At 46.4% G+C, this 17,139-nt stretch overlaps 1 protein-coding gene across 2 annotated transcripts in view; it reads left to right on the top strand.

Moving 5' to 3' along the window:
- The window catches only part of ZC3H18 (zinc finger CCCH-type containing 18), a 54,685-nt gene extending 43,944 nt beyond the window's left edge, over positions 1–10,741 (top strand). Inside the window, exons 14-19 of one of the 2 annotated variants that reach the window (XM_081872051.1) lie at positions 175–327; positions 1,529–1,689; positions 4,373–4,575; positions 6,369–6,465; positions 7,980–8,076; positions 9,809–10,741. In XM_081872051.1, the coding sequence (XP_081728177.1) occupies positions 175–327; positions 1,529–1,689; positions 4,373–4,575; positions 6,369–6,465; positions 7,980–8,076; positions 9,809–10,013 (916 nt within the window). In that variant the 3' untranslated portion in view covers positions 10,014–10,741. Of the gene's footprint in view, positions 1–174; positions 328–1,528; positions 1,690–4,369; positions 4,576–6,368; positions 6,466–7,979; positions 8,077–9,808 lie in introns of both variants that reach the window. The other variant, XM_081872050.1, reaches the window with a different exon arrangement.
- The last annotated feature ends 6,398 nt before the right edge of the window (positions 10,742–17,139 follow it).

Genomic DNA, 17,139 nt, shown 5'->3' with positions numbered 1-17,139 from the left:
TGCTGATATTGTTGGTTTTCACCCGTCCTAAGTAAGGGTTTGTGGGTGGCTGTGTATTCCTGAGTGCCCCTGTATGGCAAGCATCAAGGTTTCCCTAGAATGACCAGCAAAAGAGTCTTGCACTGATGTCCACCTGGTATGTAACAGGGAGCTTGAACTTGTTTCTTGTTGCAGGCGGGCCATCAGCTGCAGCATGAGTGGCAGCGGCAGCAGCTATAGTGGGTCCAGCTCCCGTTCAAGATCCATCTCCCGATCCCTCTCTCGATCTCATTCTCGGTCCTCCTCAGCTTCCATCTCCCCATCACCGTCTGGGTCCAGAAAGTCCAGGTGAGATATTTCCTTCTGTTTCTGGGCTGGAAGAGTAAAACATGTGGCTACTTATGCGGAATGAGGCATCTTTCTCCTAAAGCAGGATTTGTTGGAAGGAAACATCCTGCCAACCTTCATGGCTACTTGAGTAAAAACTGGGAAATGCCCAGAAATCAGCTTTTCTTATAAAGACCTTAGAATTGCCATGCTGGGTCGAAGCATCTGCCTCCGCAGCATATCCTGTGACTTTGCCCAGCCAGAATCGTCAGGATGGTTCAGAAGCAGAGCATGCTAGGTACAATCTTCTCCTTGTGGTTAACCCCAACTGTGCCCTCTGAATATGTTTCTACCTTCATGCCTTGTGGCAAGAAGCATCAAGCATGTGTCATCAGCTGATTTGACTTCACATTTAATTCATTACGGTGCCTTGCAGTTCTTTCCTTATATTAATTTAGCTGTTGCAGGAAGACATCCTTAAATCTATTTCCAAGAAGGAATTGAAATTGTGAGGGTAGGGAGGAGATTGCAGAGAAAACAATGATGACATGAACAGTCTGTTTTGCATAATGTTATGTTTTCCTGGGGCTCCCTGCATCAGATTCTAGCTTCCGCATCAATGAATACAAAAGGTTCCCAGCTGAGCTGGTGTCCCAGTGACATCTGGAGGGCACCAAGTTAGGAAAGGCTGTGCTGGAGCAGCACAGTTGGACACCGTTTTGCTGCGGACAAGTGCTCATGAGCATCTTGACTGATTGTGAAAGTTCTCTTGATATCGCAGCAATTCAGCCAGTGGAGGGGGGGGGGGACAACTTGTATCCAGATGGACAACAGGCAGAAACCAGTTTTCAGTCTAGTACTAAATTGACCTGGTGCCCTCCAGATGTTTTGGGACTCCTGGAGGGCACCAGCTTATTTATTTATTGGTGTTTTCATCCCACCTTTCTCTCCAAGGAGCCCAAGGTAGTGCACATGGTTTTCTCCCCCTCTAAATGAAGGGGTTATGACTGTGAGGTAGGTATGGCTGACAGGCAGCGACAGGTCCAAGGTCACCCAGTGAGCTTCATGACTGGGGTGGTGGGAATTGAACCCTGGTCTCTAACCAGTGCACCACACAGGCAAGGCTGTATTACATAAGCAAAACTATTCCCCACTGGGGTGCTGTTTCAACCCGTTCTTCTGGATCTAACTTGTATCTTTGTCCTCCTTGCACCCAACCCAGGTCCCTGAGTGTAAGTAGCGTCTCGTCCGTTTCCAGTGCCTCCTCCAGTAGCAGCTCTGTGCGGAGCGCTGACTCAGAAGACATGTATGCCGACCTAGCCAGCCCGATTTCTTCGGCCAGCTCCAGATCCCTAACCCCAGCGCAGCCGAAGAAGGAGAGAGGTAGGCCACTCTGCCTCGAGAATGTGATTTGCCTGTGTTTCTTCAAGCACCTCCTGTGGCACTGCCAGTCTCCATTCCCCTCTGCTGCTCACTTCCCCTCTCCTCCCCCCCCCCCCCACGGACTTCCCTGTTTTTGTTGCCCTTATTTGCAGACTGCTTTGGAATGTTCTTCACTAGCAGACGGAAAGACGTATGAAATCTTCATGAACACAGTTCACTAGCACTATTTATTCTGGATGCAGAATGCAGATTATTTTGGCGAAGGGTCCTTCTGCTGTGCTCATCATATCTGTTCTCGATCATGGCACATGAATAACGCAAGTTTAGACCATGCATGTGGTCTGTTTTTTCTAAAGGCAAAATTCTGCCCTTTTTAGCAGTGGAAATACACTGCAAATTCATTGGCAACAGCAGGGAAAGCCAATTTCCCAGACTCCACCAGTGTAACATCAGCCGGCAAGGGAAGCCCAGAGAATAGCCTCACCAATTATCTTTAAAGTGCAGGTGGGTTGATATTAGAGCAGGCCATCCTTGAGCAGCTTTTGTCCCAAACCATAAACAGCCATAAAGGTTATTGCCAGCACCTTTCTTTGTGCATGCACTAGAGAAATGTCGCCCATGTGGTTGCTACATTTTGAGCCGACCAAAGTTTCGTCAAGGAGAATCTCGCAAGCCACATATTCAAGCCTGGATGTTACTAAGGCATGGGTAACAGTATCCGAACTACTTCTGTGTAGGAAGGGGCAGAGCTCTAGGACATTAACATATTTTTGGATTGGATTGCATGTATTTTAATATTTTTTAAACTTCACTATATAACCATCTCAAAAGTCTTAATCTGAGCCTTGCGGCTTTTATTCCAAATGTGGTTGGGACTGATGGGAGTTGTAGTTCAAAGCATTTGGAGAGCACTAGGTTGGGGAAGGCTGGTTTAGGTTGAGTCGCCCCTTAAAAGGACCTCAGGTGGCAGGTAATAGGAGAGCCCTGCCACCTTTTCTGCTGGAAGTCTTGAAGAGCTGCTGCTAGTCAGAAAAGACAGCACTTCCACTGCTGCAGCTCAGAGGCAGAGCTCAGTGCTTTACATGCAAAAGGTCCTGGGTTTAATCCCTGGCATCTTTATGAAGGGCATGGAGAGACCCTTCTTCTTTTTCTTATATTTTTTATTAGTTTTACAAATTGTTACAATTCAGACCTAATTACTTTAATACAATTTCATAAAATCAGGTTTCCCGCTCCTGTTGAAAACATATGTCCATCACTTCCTCTTGTGGCTACTTCATATCTTCTTTAATATCCATTTAAACCTTCACATGATGTTAGTCCATTCTCGCAGCTGACCATAATTCTTTCCTTACATAGAGCACCACTGTTAATTCTCATAAATATTAAATCCATTTCACATGTGTAGTCCTTCATAAACGGTGTTCTCAGGTCTGGTGTGTTGGGAGAGTTAATTGCTATCTTCCTTTGTTCAGTTCTCTTCCTTTGCTTAGTTCCCTGCCGTGTTTACAAGGTAATTTCACATTCCATTCCATTCCATTCCCTTCCTTCCTCTGTTCGCCAACTTGTGTACAGGCTGCGGCTATAAATAACTCCTAGATAAGATGTCCAATCTCCACCATTAAAATTCCACTCTGGGGTTCTTCCTCAGCACAGCTAAGTTTTTTTCTCAAATACAGCTGCTTCTTGCCAGATTTAATGAGCAGCCATTCTTTTTCTTACTCTGCATTGCTCCCTCACACTCCTGGTCCAGTCCTTTATTCTGAATAATGAGGACTAGAATTGTGCTATATTTTTAGAGGAAGGCTCATAGCTCAGCAGTGGAACATCTGTGTTGCATGCAGGAGGTCCCAAGTTGAATCCTCAACAGCATCTTCAGGTACGACTGGGAGAGACCTCTGACATGCTGGAAAGCCACTGCCAGTCAGTTTAGACCAGTAGTCTTCTACCTTTTCAGACCCAGGACCCACTTTTAACTCAGACACACATTTGGGGACGCATTCCTTAATCTTTTACCATATATTTGCATGGTGGTAGTGCTTCTGTTGCAACCCACCTTGGATCAGGCCATAACCCACCAGGGGGCCCTTACCCACCAGTTTGAAGACCAGTGGTTTAAACAGTACTGGACCAGGTAGACCAATGGAACTCTGTACAGTGGTGCCTCGCAAGACGAAATTAATCCGTTCCGTGAGGCTCTTCGTATAGCGGTTTTTTCGTCTTGCGAAGCAAGCCCATTGACAGCTTAGCGGATTAGCGCTATTAGCGGCTTTTAGCGGATCAGCTGATAAGCGGCTTATCAGCGGATCAGCTGATAAGCGGTTTAGCGGCTTAGGAAAAGGGGGGGAAAAGGGGGAAAAACCCTGCAGGAACTCGCAAGACATTTCGTCTTGCGAAGCAAGCCCATAGGGAAATTCGTTTTGCGAAGTGCCTCCAAAACGGAAAACCCTTTCGTCTAGCGGGTTTTCCGTCTTGCGAGGCGTTCGTCTTGCGGGGCACCACTGTATAAGGCAATTTCCTCTGTGAAATGCTCCATAGCTTATATAACGTTGCTTGTTTTCAGCACAGATTGTCCACAGTTGCTGTCATGTTGACTGTCCCCTGGCCTTGCTTACAGAAACCTGGGGAGGGGAGGAGCACTTTCTGGCTCTTTGATCACCAAAGCATGTTCTGCTCCTAGCAGGAAAGCCCAAAAAAGAAGGTGGCGGCAACATCAAGGAGGAGAAGCGGAAACGGGAAGCCCCAGCACAGCCCCCCAAGCCAGCCAAGGCCGTGCAAGGGGGTAAAACTCAGCAGCCGCCCCCACCTCAGCAGCCCCCACCGCCCCAGCCGCAGCCAGCCGGCTTCAGCGCCCACAAAGAAATCAAACTAACACTGTTGAACAAGGTGAGGGTTTTTTGGGGGGGGGGGACTGAGAGGGTCTCCTTAAATATTTTAAGCCGTCCCTCAACTTCCCTGCATGCAGTTGGAGGGGAGGGGGCTTCCCACTTCTCTCTGGGGCATTGATAATATTGAATAATATGCACAAGGGCCCAATAAGGCTTCCTCTGACTTGGGGTCCACCCAGCAGCTGCCTTTAGGTGTGACGACAAGGCATCCTCAAAGCAAATGAGGGGCCTGCTTTGAGGGTGAGGTGTAAAGGGCTGGCTCAGATAGCGGACAAGTGGATCTGATCCACCACAGGCAGAACTTACTACTTTGCAAAAAAATATGTCTAACTGCTATATATAAACAAAAAAAAAATGTACAAATTTAAAGAGATCCACTATTAGAGAAAGATAGTTAATTGCATGCATAAGTTGGCAGCACATAAAGAGATTTCAGCAGCTGCTTAAGGAATAAAGCAGAAGGTGCCTGCTGAATTCTGAATAGTGAAGAGAGGAACTTTTCTGCCTCTCTCATATTATAGGACACCCAAGATCAGCCAGTTAAATTTGAGGTATAGGGCAGTGTTCCCCAACCTTGGGCCTCCAGCTGTTTTTGGACTACAATTCCCATCATCCTTGACCACTGGTCTTGCTAGCGAGGGATGATGGGAGTTGTAGTCCAAAAACAGCTGGAGGCCCAAGGTTAGGGAACACTGGTATAGGGGATCCAGATAGCAACTGTTTCACCAAATGCAGGCTTCCACTTCTTTGGAGTTGGTCATCCAATTTGACTGATCAATGTCATATGGGAGCTCTTATCAGTGACTTCTTATTGGGGAAGGGGGACAGCAGGCAAATCACACTTGCGGGCTTCTTGGAGGCATCTGTTTGTCTGTTGTGTGGAACACAAACGCTGGGTTGGACAGCTTTCTGGTCTGATCCAGTAAGAGGCTGCTCTTGTGTCCCTGCAATCCTGCAGGGGCCTCTCTTGCATAAACAACACTGAAGATGCACCCACCATGCAGCCCTGTTGGTTAACTTTTTATGAGCAAACTGCCTGTCATAAGGACAGGTCAGATATGTGTGATGGGAAGGTCAGCGGCACAGTGGTACATTGCTGAAACACCTGGAAGGTGCATTGGGTGTTCTTGTGTTTACAGCATGCATGACACCTTCCCCCAGGGGCCACTGCCAGTCACACCACCCAGAAGCTCTCGTCACTTTTGTCCCTGGGCATAGTTGAGGCATTTCTCTGTTAGTCACACTAGAGTGGGACAGAACAGCAGTAAGCAGCTTTTAGGTTTACACAAGAAAGCAGAGCATTGGGGACAGACTGAGCAGCATGTAGTCTGCTGGGAAAGCAGCACATGGAAATAGCAGGGATTTTTCTGCTTCTGGCCTCCCGGTTGGTTTCAGCTTGAAGAGGAATGGTTGACCTCTGCTAAGGGTGGGAGTGGAGGTGCCATTGCTCTAGGGGGAGAGGACAGTTAAAAGCGGAAGCAGGCTGCTGCTTGCTTGATTGACTAACTGCCCAAGGCAGGCACTCACCTGACCAGTCGCATGCTCTCAAGGCCACAACACACACCTTTTCTGGGCCAGCCTCCAGCCGCACTCTGACCTTCTCCTCGGAAAATGTGCAACAGAGCCTCTGGCTAGAGCCAGCAAGGTGAAGACTTGGAGCACAAATGTCTTGCTGCAGGGAGAGTGCCTCGTTGACAGGCCAGCCTCTGTCTGTGTGTGTGTGTGTGTGTGTGTGTGTGTGTTCCCATGCGTGAGCCTGGCTCATTCTGATCCCCTCTATTCTCTTTGCAGGCAGCTGACAAAGGAAGCAGGAAAAGGTACGAGCCCTCTGACAAAGACAGGCAGGCTTCTCCTCCAGCCAAGCGGATGACCCTTTCTCCAGACAGAGGTGAGGAAGTGTGTGGGACCAGGAGGGGAGACCTCTGTTGCAAGGCCTCTCCACATGCAAATACTTCAGCTGTCTACTTCTGCTCTGGTCACCAAGCTGGGCTCACCCACTTGTCTGTGTTTGAACTCTGCACAGATGCCCTTTTCGGTGACGGCTGCCGTGTGCGCGTGCGCATGCATGCACACACACTCAGCTCATTGCTGTGGAATTTGGTGCACTTGTCAGCTCCTTGAGAACCACTTCAAAAAGAGAGAGCTGCCTGTCTTTTTGACTTCAAAGGCAAACTTGAAAATGTGTGGGCAGCAGTGCGGTTGCCCAATGCCATCTTTGTTACAGCCAGCGGAAGTGAGGAGCTTAGTGGTGGAGTATGTGCTTTTCATGCAGAAGATCTTGGCTTCCATCCCTGGTGTCTCCAGGTACTGCCTGAAACTGGGGAGCTGCTGCCAGTCAGTGTAGACAACCCTGAGCTAAATGGACCCCATGATCTTGACTTGCTCTAAAGCAACTTCCTACATTCCTGTCTTTATACATGGGTTTTTTCTTCAGGGTTCAGTTTCTGCTTTTATTTATTTACCTTTTTTAAAAAAAAATGCAGGGTTGATGCTCAGCTGAAAAGAGCTTAGTTGCAACATCCCCAGCTGCTCCCTGCCCTCACCCAAGTATTTGTTAAATGATCAGCTCTGACTCTTGCACGATAAAAGCCAAAAGCTGGCATCCCAGGCTTTCCCCTGACTGTGTTGCAAGCTCATTAAGGCCGACATGCCAGAGCTGCTGCTGCCGGTATACTCAGCCTGGACTGTGCCTGCAGCCAGAGGCACAATCTGCCGTGCCAGGCTTGGAGTTGCTTAACTGTTGCTGAGGCAACAACTTTTCCTGAGAGCATCAGTAACTGAGCCACATTCCTTATGCTGATCTTGCCACCTGAAAAAAATGCATTGTACAAATCAAAGCTGGTGTTGCTAAGAAACCGGAAGCTGGAAAGTCCCCAGTTCAAATCTCACCTCTGCTGTGAACTCATGGCAGATGGTCATGTGTTCATTCTCTGTTTCGGCTTTCCACCTTCAGCACAGAAATGAGAACACTGACCTACCTCACAGGGTTGTTGTTAGGGCTACTAAGATAATGTACATGAAATGTTTTGAACACTTAAGGGACCATTAATAACAGCTGCAGTTTGAATTGTTGGGAATTGTAATGTTGCTGTTGCTATTGAATCGCCCCTTTAAAGCAGCCATCCCCAACTGGGTGCCCTCCATATATTTTGGACTTGATGTCTCCTCAGCCCCGGCATCGTACAGCTGTGCTGCCTGGGGCTGGTGTAACTTGCACTCCAGTACATCTCATGGGCAGCTGGTTGCATTGAAATATACTGACTGCATTAAAAGGCTGCATTATGTAAAGGCTGCATTAAAATATACTGACCCCATTCCTCAATCAGTGATTTCTGAGGGAGGGCGCACCATATGAAAACAACCACCATATTCAGACTACCTGACGTATTCTTCCTTCCTCAGGTACCCGTGATAGGAAACCTGCAGGGAGGCTCTCCTCTCCCAAACAAGACCGCCAGCGGGGTCCTAACCTGAAGCTCTCAGCTGCTCAGGCAGACAAGTAAGTTCTGTGCTCCATGATCTTGGCCTGCTGCATTTTTTGGCTTCCTGCCTGGTTTTTTCCTCCCTGCGGCTCTTTGAAGGCTGCCATGCTTTAACTACATCAGGAGGCAAGGGCCCACATGCCCAGGTGGCAACTGATAGCTGCAGCAGCCACCCCCGGGTGATCCCCAACCTCTGTGAGTCACAGGCGATAGAGCCCAGTTGCCCATTTGGGTCATCCCTTGCCCTATGACTCATAAAGGCTGGGGATCACCTGTCTGAAGGCCTGAAGCAACCCCAGAGGGCATGGGACAGGTGGTATATCTTGAATGTCTTGGGTGTAACCTCACAGGGCATCATCTAAAAGGGCAGGGGATGACGCTGCGTGGGCATTAAAGTGGGGAATTACCACAGGGATGGAGATGACTATCTGAGGACCTGAATAATGCCCAGTCAGAGCACCTGACTGGCATACTTTAAATGGTTGCTTTTTTTCTTCCCAACTGAAGATTCCTGTGATGCCAGAAAGCTTGTACATGAATCTGCTGCATCTTACACCCACCCCACACTCAGTAACTTCCTGCAAAAACTGGGTTTCCAGTGCAGGCTGGACAATGAGATGTAAGATTGGAGGCCTTATTTAGCAAGTAGACATTTTAGCTGTTTGCATTGTTGCCACTGCATTGCCAAGGTGAAGACTGTAGGTTGATGGCTGATGTTGTGGCTCTGTTGCCCTCGAGGGTCACACCCAGCTAAGCTTTACTCGCAGCAGAAGCGCTGAAATTAATCGATCTATGTTAGTCATGCCATTTAATTTAAATGGGACTCCCTCTGAGTGTGACTAGCATTGGATACAACCGTGAGTCGTCTATGCTGGGGGTGGGATCATAGCACAGCATCCCTGGTCTCCAAAACGCAAAATGTTCCATAGCTCTTTTGTCTACATTTTTTCTCCAGCTGCAAAAAAAAAAAAAAGTTTTAAAGTCCCCTTGGTTTGACTAGAGCTCCCCCCTGCAAACATTCCTTTCCTGAGAACTCTGTACTGTCTACAACTTTGGACACTAGAGGTTGCCTGGTGGAGAAAAGCGGTTGGCAAGCAACTCCCTGACTGGTGAAGTCACAGAGAGTATAGCACTAGAAGCTGCCAACTCTCCTTTCTGGACAGAGCAGGGCCCTAGCTCAGTGATATAGCATCCACTTTTCATGTAGTTACAATCTATGGTTTCTCCAGTTAGAAGCAGACCTGGGTAAACTCTGCTTCAGAACATGGAGAGCTGCTACCCGTCAGAGCTGAGGGTGCAGGGCTAGACTGACGTACCATCTTGAGGTGTAAGGAGCCCTCCTCAGCCTGGTGCCCTCAGATCTTTTGGGTTGCCATTTCAAATGTTGCATGCAGTTAGCATAGGCTGCATCAAGAAATCCCAGTTTTTGTACTATTTTGTTTTTTGTTTCTTTTGTAAGACTCTTTGGATGGGTATCTGTTCAGAAAAGCGGTGTAGTGGTTAGAGTGTTGGACTAGCACCCGGGAACAAATTGGGAGGGGGAAAGCCCTGTATTGATGCCTTGAGCTCCTTGAAAGAAAGGTGGGATATAAATATAAAAATAAATAAGCATCAGCAACTGACTCCAAAATACGCGTAGGAGTAAATGATTTTTTTTTTTTTAACGGACTTGGAGAGGATGCTCTTCCTGGAGCCTCTGGCCTACATTCCTGGTCATTTCTTACCATTATGTCTTTTTTTCTGTCACAGGAAGCGCCCGCTGTCACCGCAGTCCAGGAGTTCAAGCAAAGTTACAAGCATCCCAGGCAAAGGAGCTGAGCCCGGGGGCCCAGCTGCTGCTGCGAAATCAGGCAAGTCCAGCACATTGTCACGGCGGGAGGAGCTCCTGAAGCAGTTGAAGGCTGTGGAAGATGCCATTGCCCGCAAACGAGCCAAGATCCCTGGGAAAGTATAGTCTGCCTTGGTCCAGCCTGGATTAGAGACTGCTCTCTGTGTTTTTATAAATAGCATACATACAAGCAGCCACTTCGGATTTTGCAGTTCAGTTTTATTTTGGCTGTGATCCTTTTTAAAAAAATAATAAATTGAAAAGAGAAGAGTTTTGTCAGCTGAACACCCACCCGTCCCTTCTGGCGGTCTAAGACGGCTCCCTCCGGTTACCTCCCCAGCCCACGCGTTGCCGGCACCGTGGCGGAGGCAGCCACGTTGATGTTTTTTCCATGTCCATCATGCACAGAGGACTCTTAACTGCAGCCCTGTCCAGATGCCTTCTCTGCTCTGTCCTCCACTGCTAGCTACAAGTTGTGTTTCCTTAGTTAGCCCTGCTGTGTGTTGAGTGTCTTCAGCAATGCAGTTCTATAATGCTGTGTAAGGAGAGAGAGCCAAAACTCGCTCTGTCATCTGCCGGAAATGTCCCCCCACCCACCCACTACACCTCTGTTTGTTTGTCTTCTTCCCACCCCTCTCCACCTTACCCCCCACAAGAACTAAACCAGTTGCATAGATATCCTTGATGGAAGTCTGGTCGGAAGATCCCATGTGTCTTTTTATTTTAAGCAAAAGATTGTTTTCGTTGATTAAAAAAAATGGAAAAGCAAAGGTTTCGTCAGGATGTGTGTCTAAAAAGAGGGGTCTTTTCTTTTTTTGAGGGGTTATGCTGAAAATAAAGTATTTTGATAAACAGCTTCTCTTCTTTGACGTGCTTTGTTGCCATCTCAGGCCTGTCTCAGAATGCCTGGTAAACTCCCACCATCAGTCATTTAAATTTCCTATGAAGGGTGGATTGGGAATTCCTGCAGGGAATTTAAAAATGTGCGGGTTTGAGCTTTTTCCCCCTCAAAATCAAAGTGTTGTATCTAAAGGTTAAAGGTACCTTCTCCCATGAGATGGAAAGCAAAAATAATATACCACTTTGTAGTAAAACTTTAAAATATTAAAACTATCAATAAAATACTGTTTAAAAGCGATTGAAAAATCTCTGGGAGATTTTAGCTGCCTTCTTCCCTGCTTTGTTATGCAAGGAAGATTGCACCCCAACTTAACGTGCTCAAATGAGCTGATCACCAGAGCTTGCAGACAGCCCTGCCAGGTGCTCAGAAAACCCAATGGGCCTTCAAAACAACATGCAGAAGAAAGTGGGCCAGCTGACCTGCAAACTTGGCTCACGGGGTGGAGGAGAAAATGAACCAGTCCATTAGTGAAATCTAGTTGTCCACTCCTGTCTTTAAAGGTCTCTTTCAAATTAGACACGCTCACATAATTTTTCGTCTTAACTAAACTGAATCTTTGGGTCATTCAAATGGTTTGGCTTCCCCTGTTTTTCCTTCCTCATCCCCCCAATTTTCTTCCAATCCCCAGGAACTCGCAGAAGCTAATTGTGAACTCCAGAAAAGGAGGAGAAAGAGGGCTGGGGATTGACAACCACTTGTCCCTGACCTTACATTTTAAAAACAGGAATCATTGTCCTCCAGCCCACTTGTGCTCACCACACAATAAAACACCTGTTAGTATCACTGTTCACATAACGTCACTGCTTATGAAAACTGTCAATAAAACTGGAGAGAAGTAAGCTCAGATTAAGCAAATATATGTCATGTGATGCAGAATTAATTTATGGAATTTGCAGCCACAGGATGTAGCCATGGTCCCTGGCCTTAAAGGCGGATTAGACACATTCTTGACGAAGGCCAGGTGGGGGTTAAGTAAAACCTCCAGTTTCAGAGGCAGTCTGCTACTTCTGGATGCAAGTTTCTGGAGAGCATCAGCAGAAGGCTGATGCCATCTAACTCTGCTGGTAGACTTCCTGGAGGCATCTGGCTTTTCACTGGGGGGAGCTAGATACTGGACTAGAAGGGCAACTCACTCCGATCCAACCAGGGTGTTCTATGGGCAAGATTATTCAAGGAGCTGTGGCCTCCCATTTTAATGGGCATGAGCTTCTACTGACTGTGCAGCCAGTATTGTCCACTCCTGTCTTTAGGCCACCCCTTAGGCCACTGTTAGTTGTAGAGGGCATTTCACAGGCCACTGATCTAACCCCTTTCCAGGCTCTGCTTCCCATCTGCCCTCCTTAGATGTAGAAACTGATGCTTGAATTGAAGAAAGGCCTATAGACATGGGGGGGGGGGCGGACAGAGAAATACGTAAATAAAGCTCCTGTGTGTCAGCATGACATGCACACTGGCCTTCTATTAACTTTCACTGATAAAGAAATGTGTCATCTTAGGGTTTTTGTCAGTTTTTTAAACCTATCTTGATCAAACCAGCAATTTGGGTGTGTGTGTTTTACACACTTTCAGTCGCTGGACTGGTCACTGATGCCTGAAGCCAGACCAACAGGCAAGATTGCATCACCTGTGCTTTGAAATCAGTTACACCTCCATTTTATGTTAGTCACGCAGCAAAGGGACGCAAATAGTGATATTCCCCCGCACCCAGCCCCACAAAAAAAGAGAAAAGGTCAGTACCCACACATCTTGGGACCAGAAAGCTGCTGACCTCACTTCAAGTACCCTTAAGCCTTTCAACTCACTTCTTACCTATCCACCTCTGGTTCTACAAGTATCTTTGTAATTTGACGAATTATGCTAAACGCTCAGCTGTTAATTGCCATTTTCTGTGCTGAAGTTTGGGTGGGTGTTTATGGGCTTTATATTTTTATTCGGTTTAACTGCATTCTTTTTGTATTTATGCAGTTTTTGGTTCTTATGCTTATTACAAGCCACTTACAGAGACTCTTCCCAAATTACACTGAACACTTGTAATAAAAAGCTGTTTAAAACAACATCGTAAAAGCTTACGTATTTAAAACAGCACAATACCTCAAGGGAATATAAGGAGATACCTGTAGGGTCAGGCCAAAGCACTCTTCCTGTGTCTTGCTTTCCACACTCAAGGCTAAGACCCGGCTCTCCCAAGATATGATATACAATAGCCTTGTGTTCTTCCGGAAGCTTTCGTATTCTGCAACATGGCACCAAATTCCACCAGCAATTAGCTTATGATATTTGCTGCCTCTCAAAATAATTAAACTGAAAGTGACTTAAACACTGAAAACAAGAACAGCCGGAAATAAGTAATATATATTTAACAAAACAGTATTCCTTTGGGGGAAGGGGCATAGCTCACTGTTAGAGCATCTGCCTTGCACCAGAAGGTCCCAGGTTTAATCCCCAATGGATCCCACTTGCCTGCAACTCTGGAGAGCTGTTGCCAGCCAGTGTAAACAATACTGAGCTAGAGGGACCAGTGGTCTGACTTGGAATAAGGCAGCTTTCTATGTCCCTTTGTAAGGGCAGAATATTGTGTCATTGGAGACATCTAGCTGGCCCTGGCAGGAAAAGAAAAGTGGACAAGATGGGCCCATAGTCTAGTACTCTTATGTAACAGTTGCATTTTCAGTGGGCAGAAGATTATGGACTTGCTAAAAAAAACCTGAGCAACAAAGGACAAGGCTATCAAATGCTACAATGGCTATTTTCCATCCCCACTGCTGAGGGCAGGATGCCTCTGAATACCAGTTGCTTGCAATCACTTTTATCACCCACCCACCCACTCAGGCTCATGTTCTTCCGTAAGTATCTGGAGGACATAAGGTGGTCCTCCTTGCTGTGTAGGGCAACATTAATGTCACCAAAGTCTTAAGGGTTGCCACTATCCCAGAGAGTACCTGCCTGGGAGCAATACCTATTAAGCTCTCTCTTCCCCCACTTTCTGGCGACGAGATGCTCTGATCAGCAAATCTGCACCCGCTGAATTTCTGCATTTTATGTACCTGTTGATGGTGCAGGTGTGCAACTGGGACTCTGGCTATGATTTAAAAAACTGATATTGTGGCAAAAGGTATCGGCCAGCTATCTGGGACCTTTCCATTCTTGCTTAATTTTGGAGTTCTGGCCTTGGCTTTAGGTGTCAAGCTAGCCCAGGACATAAGACGTGCCCCTGATGCTGGAGAGGGAACTGGCGGTGTCACCCTGGGTCTGTTTATGTAAGAGGTGTGTAGCCTTTACTGGGCCCTGATTGGCTCGTTGCACCAGTGACACTTGCAGTGAACAGAAATAGCTCACTTGAAGGTGCCTGTTAGCTTCAGGGGCTGGCAGTGAAGAGCCCTGCCCTGGATGAGTCCCTCCTTCCTATGGGAAACCAAAGAGGAAGTTCAGCTCGGGTGCTTATCAGTTCATCAGCTTCAACAATCACGCAATTCCTTAAGTTTCTGTTTGAGATGGGGGGGAGAGGGGAGGGAGGGAGGGAGGGAGAGAGAGAGAGAGAGAGAGAGAGAGAGAGAGAGAGAGAGAGAGCGCAGCTCTACAGAAGAGGAGAGCTGGGCATGCAGGGGTAAAAACAAATAAAGCCACTGGAATGAAGCCTCTTCTTCTAGCAGAGGCTGGTCAATTAAGGCAACCACCACCAACCTCAGTCTTCCCTTACCTGCCTGTCTTCCTACTTAACAGCCTGTCCGCTTCATCCTCCTGCCTGTCCGCTTCATCCTCCTTAGTTTCACTGTGGCCCTTACGGCTCTCAGCAGGGGACACAAGAAAAACCAATGGCTGAATCAGGCCAGTAGCCCATCTAGTCCAGCAGTGGCCAAGCTGATGTCTGTGGGAATCCTCAAGCACAGGGGTCAGCAAACCGGTCCACTGTCCCTCAGACCTTGTGGGGTGCAGGACTATATTTGGGGGGGGGGGATGAATGAATTCCTATGCCCCACAAATAACCCAGAGGTGCATTTTAAGTAAAATCACACATTCTACTCATGTAAAAACACCAGGTAGGCCCCACAAATAACCCAGAGATGCATTTTAAATAAAAGGACACATTCTACTCATGTGAAAACATGCTGATTCCAAGACCGTCTGCGGGCCGGATTTAGAAGGCGATTGGGCCAGATCCGGGCCCCGGGCCTTAGTTTGCCTACCCATGCTCACGCAGGACACCTCCTGGAGTTTCCAGCAACTGGCACTCAGAAGCATTTCTGACTGTGGAGGCTGAGCATAGCCATCAAGGGTTATGCACAGACATTGACAGCTGTGCCCTACATGAATTTGTCATTTCCTCTTTTAAAGGCAGCCAAGTATACATTTCCTAAAAAACCCGAAATGTTTTTATTAGGGATAATAGGGAAGGAAGTAAAAAAGGAAGATCACAAATTATTTCAATAATTATTTCAATATGCAGCAGCGAGAATACTCGTGGCTCAAAAATGGAAACTACAGGAGACTCCCACAGTAATGGAACGGCAGGCTAATTTTTTTGAATATACAGAATTAGCTAAAATGACATATAGAATAAGAGACCAAAAAGGGACAAAGTTTGAAGAAGAATGGGGTAAATTTATGGCATATATAAGAACAAACTGTAGAAGCTTAAAAACTATGGCAGGGTTAACATAATTCCTGGGATGTGCATAGAAGGGGAATAAGAATCTACAGGAGGGGATATATCTCAAGAAAACCAAAGCAGGGAAGGAAGGAAGTCGAGGCGTGAGGACACGCAGTGTAAATATGATGGCTTAAAATGCTGACTGTAAAAGATTGTTTTATTTTCTTGTTGTTTGTTTGTGAAAAACTCAATAAAAAAAGTTTAAATGAGAATAGAAAAAAAATGAAAAAAAAAAAAAGGCAGCCAAGTTAGTGGCCATCACTGCCTCCTGTGGAAGCAAGTTCCGTAGTTTAACTATGCTCTGTGTGAAGGAGGACTTTTATTTATCTGTCTTGAATCTTCCAACGTTCACTTTTAGTTCTGGCATTCCGAGGGAGAAAAACCTTTCTCCATCCACTTTCTCTGTGCCATACATAATTTTATACACTTCTTTTGTGTCACCTCTTATTCACCTTTTCTCTGGACTAAAAAGTCCCAAATGCTGCAACTTTCCCTCCACACCCTTGATCATTTTAATTGCTCTTTCCTGAACCTTTTCCAACTCTACAATATTCTTTTTGAGGCGAGGTGACCAGAACGATGCACTGCTATTTCGAATGCGGTCCAACCCTCAATTTATATGACAGCAATTTTATTTTCAAGAAGCACAAATCCAGAGTTGGTCAGCTTTACCTGTCATTGGCTCCACCTGCGGTTTGGGTTCCCTGCCTTCTGCTATACCACTCACAAGGGCCACCAGCCCCAACAGACGACGGTGACACAAGGACAGTGTCCTCTTCACCTGTTCACCATACTGAAAAAAGAAGTAGTACTTTTGCATGTGTTAAGTCATTAATACTGAGGCTCCAGGTGATGAACAAGTCCTGGGGTAATCAGGAACCTCTTCCCTGCCCCCCAACCCTAAATCAAAGTGACATTTTACCTTCACAGCAATTGGATTATTATTACTTTATAAATCATGTTTATTAGTTTTACAAATACATACAACACACAAATAAACACAAATTAGTAAAAACATACCTGTATAAATTCTCCGAATCTCAGGACTTCCCCCCATCCCCTCCATGCGGTCTCATTTTAAGAATCTTCAACTGCATATTCACACGTACTCTAATTTTTATATAAAACCATATTGTCCATAGTATTTTTTATACCAAAAGTGAGTTTCCTTCTGCTTACAGTGGTTTCCTAGGTAACTTATAAATTTTCCCCATTCTTTTATAAAGTTTTTATCCTCTTGGTTTCTGAGTTTTCCAGTCAGCTTTGCCATCTCGGCATAGTCCATCAGCTTGGTCTGCCATTCTTCTCTGGTAGGGACTTTTAGCTTCTTTCCAACTCTGGGCTAATAACATCCGGGCGGCCACAGCAATTGGATTATTATTTAAGTAGCACACACTTTGTACATAATAGCACTTTATGCAGGTCTCTGTCCTGAGGGTCTTGCAATTTCAAATGCAACATAGGAGAGACCATGGGTGAGCAGGACGGTTTGGGGGATAATGCAGGAGAATAAGGTGCATACATTTAAGTTGAGGTAGTTTCAACTTAATGTGCATACATTTGTTGAGGTAGTTTCAACTTAATGTGCATACATTTCAACTTAATGTGCATACATTCAACTTAATGTGCATAACTTAAATGTGCATACATTTAAGTTGAGGTAGCGGGACACGGGTGGCGCTGTGGGTAAAACCTCAGCGCCC

The sequence above is a fragment of the Podarcis erhardii genome (genome assembly GCF_964252035.2).
Source record: "Podarcis erhardii genome assembly, chromosome: 7".
In the NCBI taxonomy this organism is placed as follows: domain Eukaryota; kingdom Metazoa; phylum Chordata; class Lepidosauria; order Squamata; family Lacertidae; genus Podarcis; species Podarcis erhardii.
This window is presented reverse-complemented; position numbering and strand designations above follow the sequence as displayed.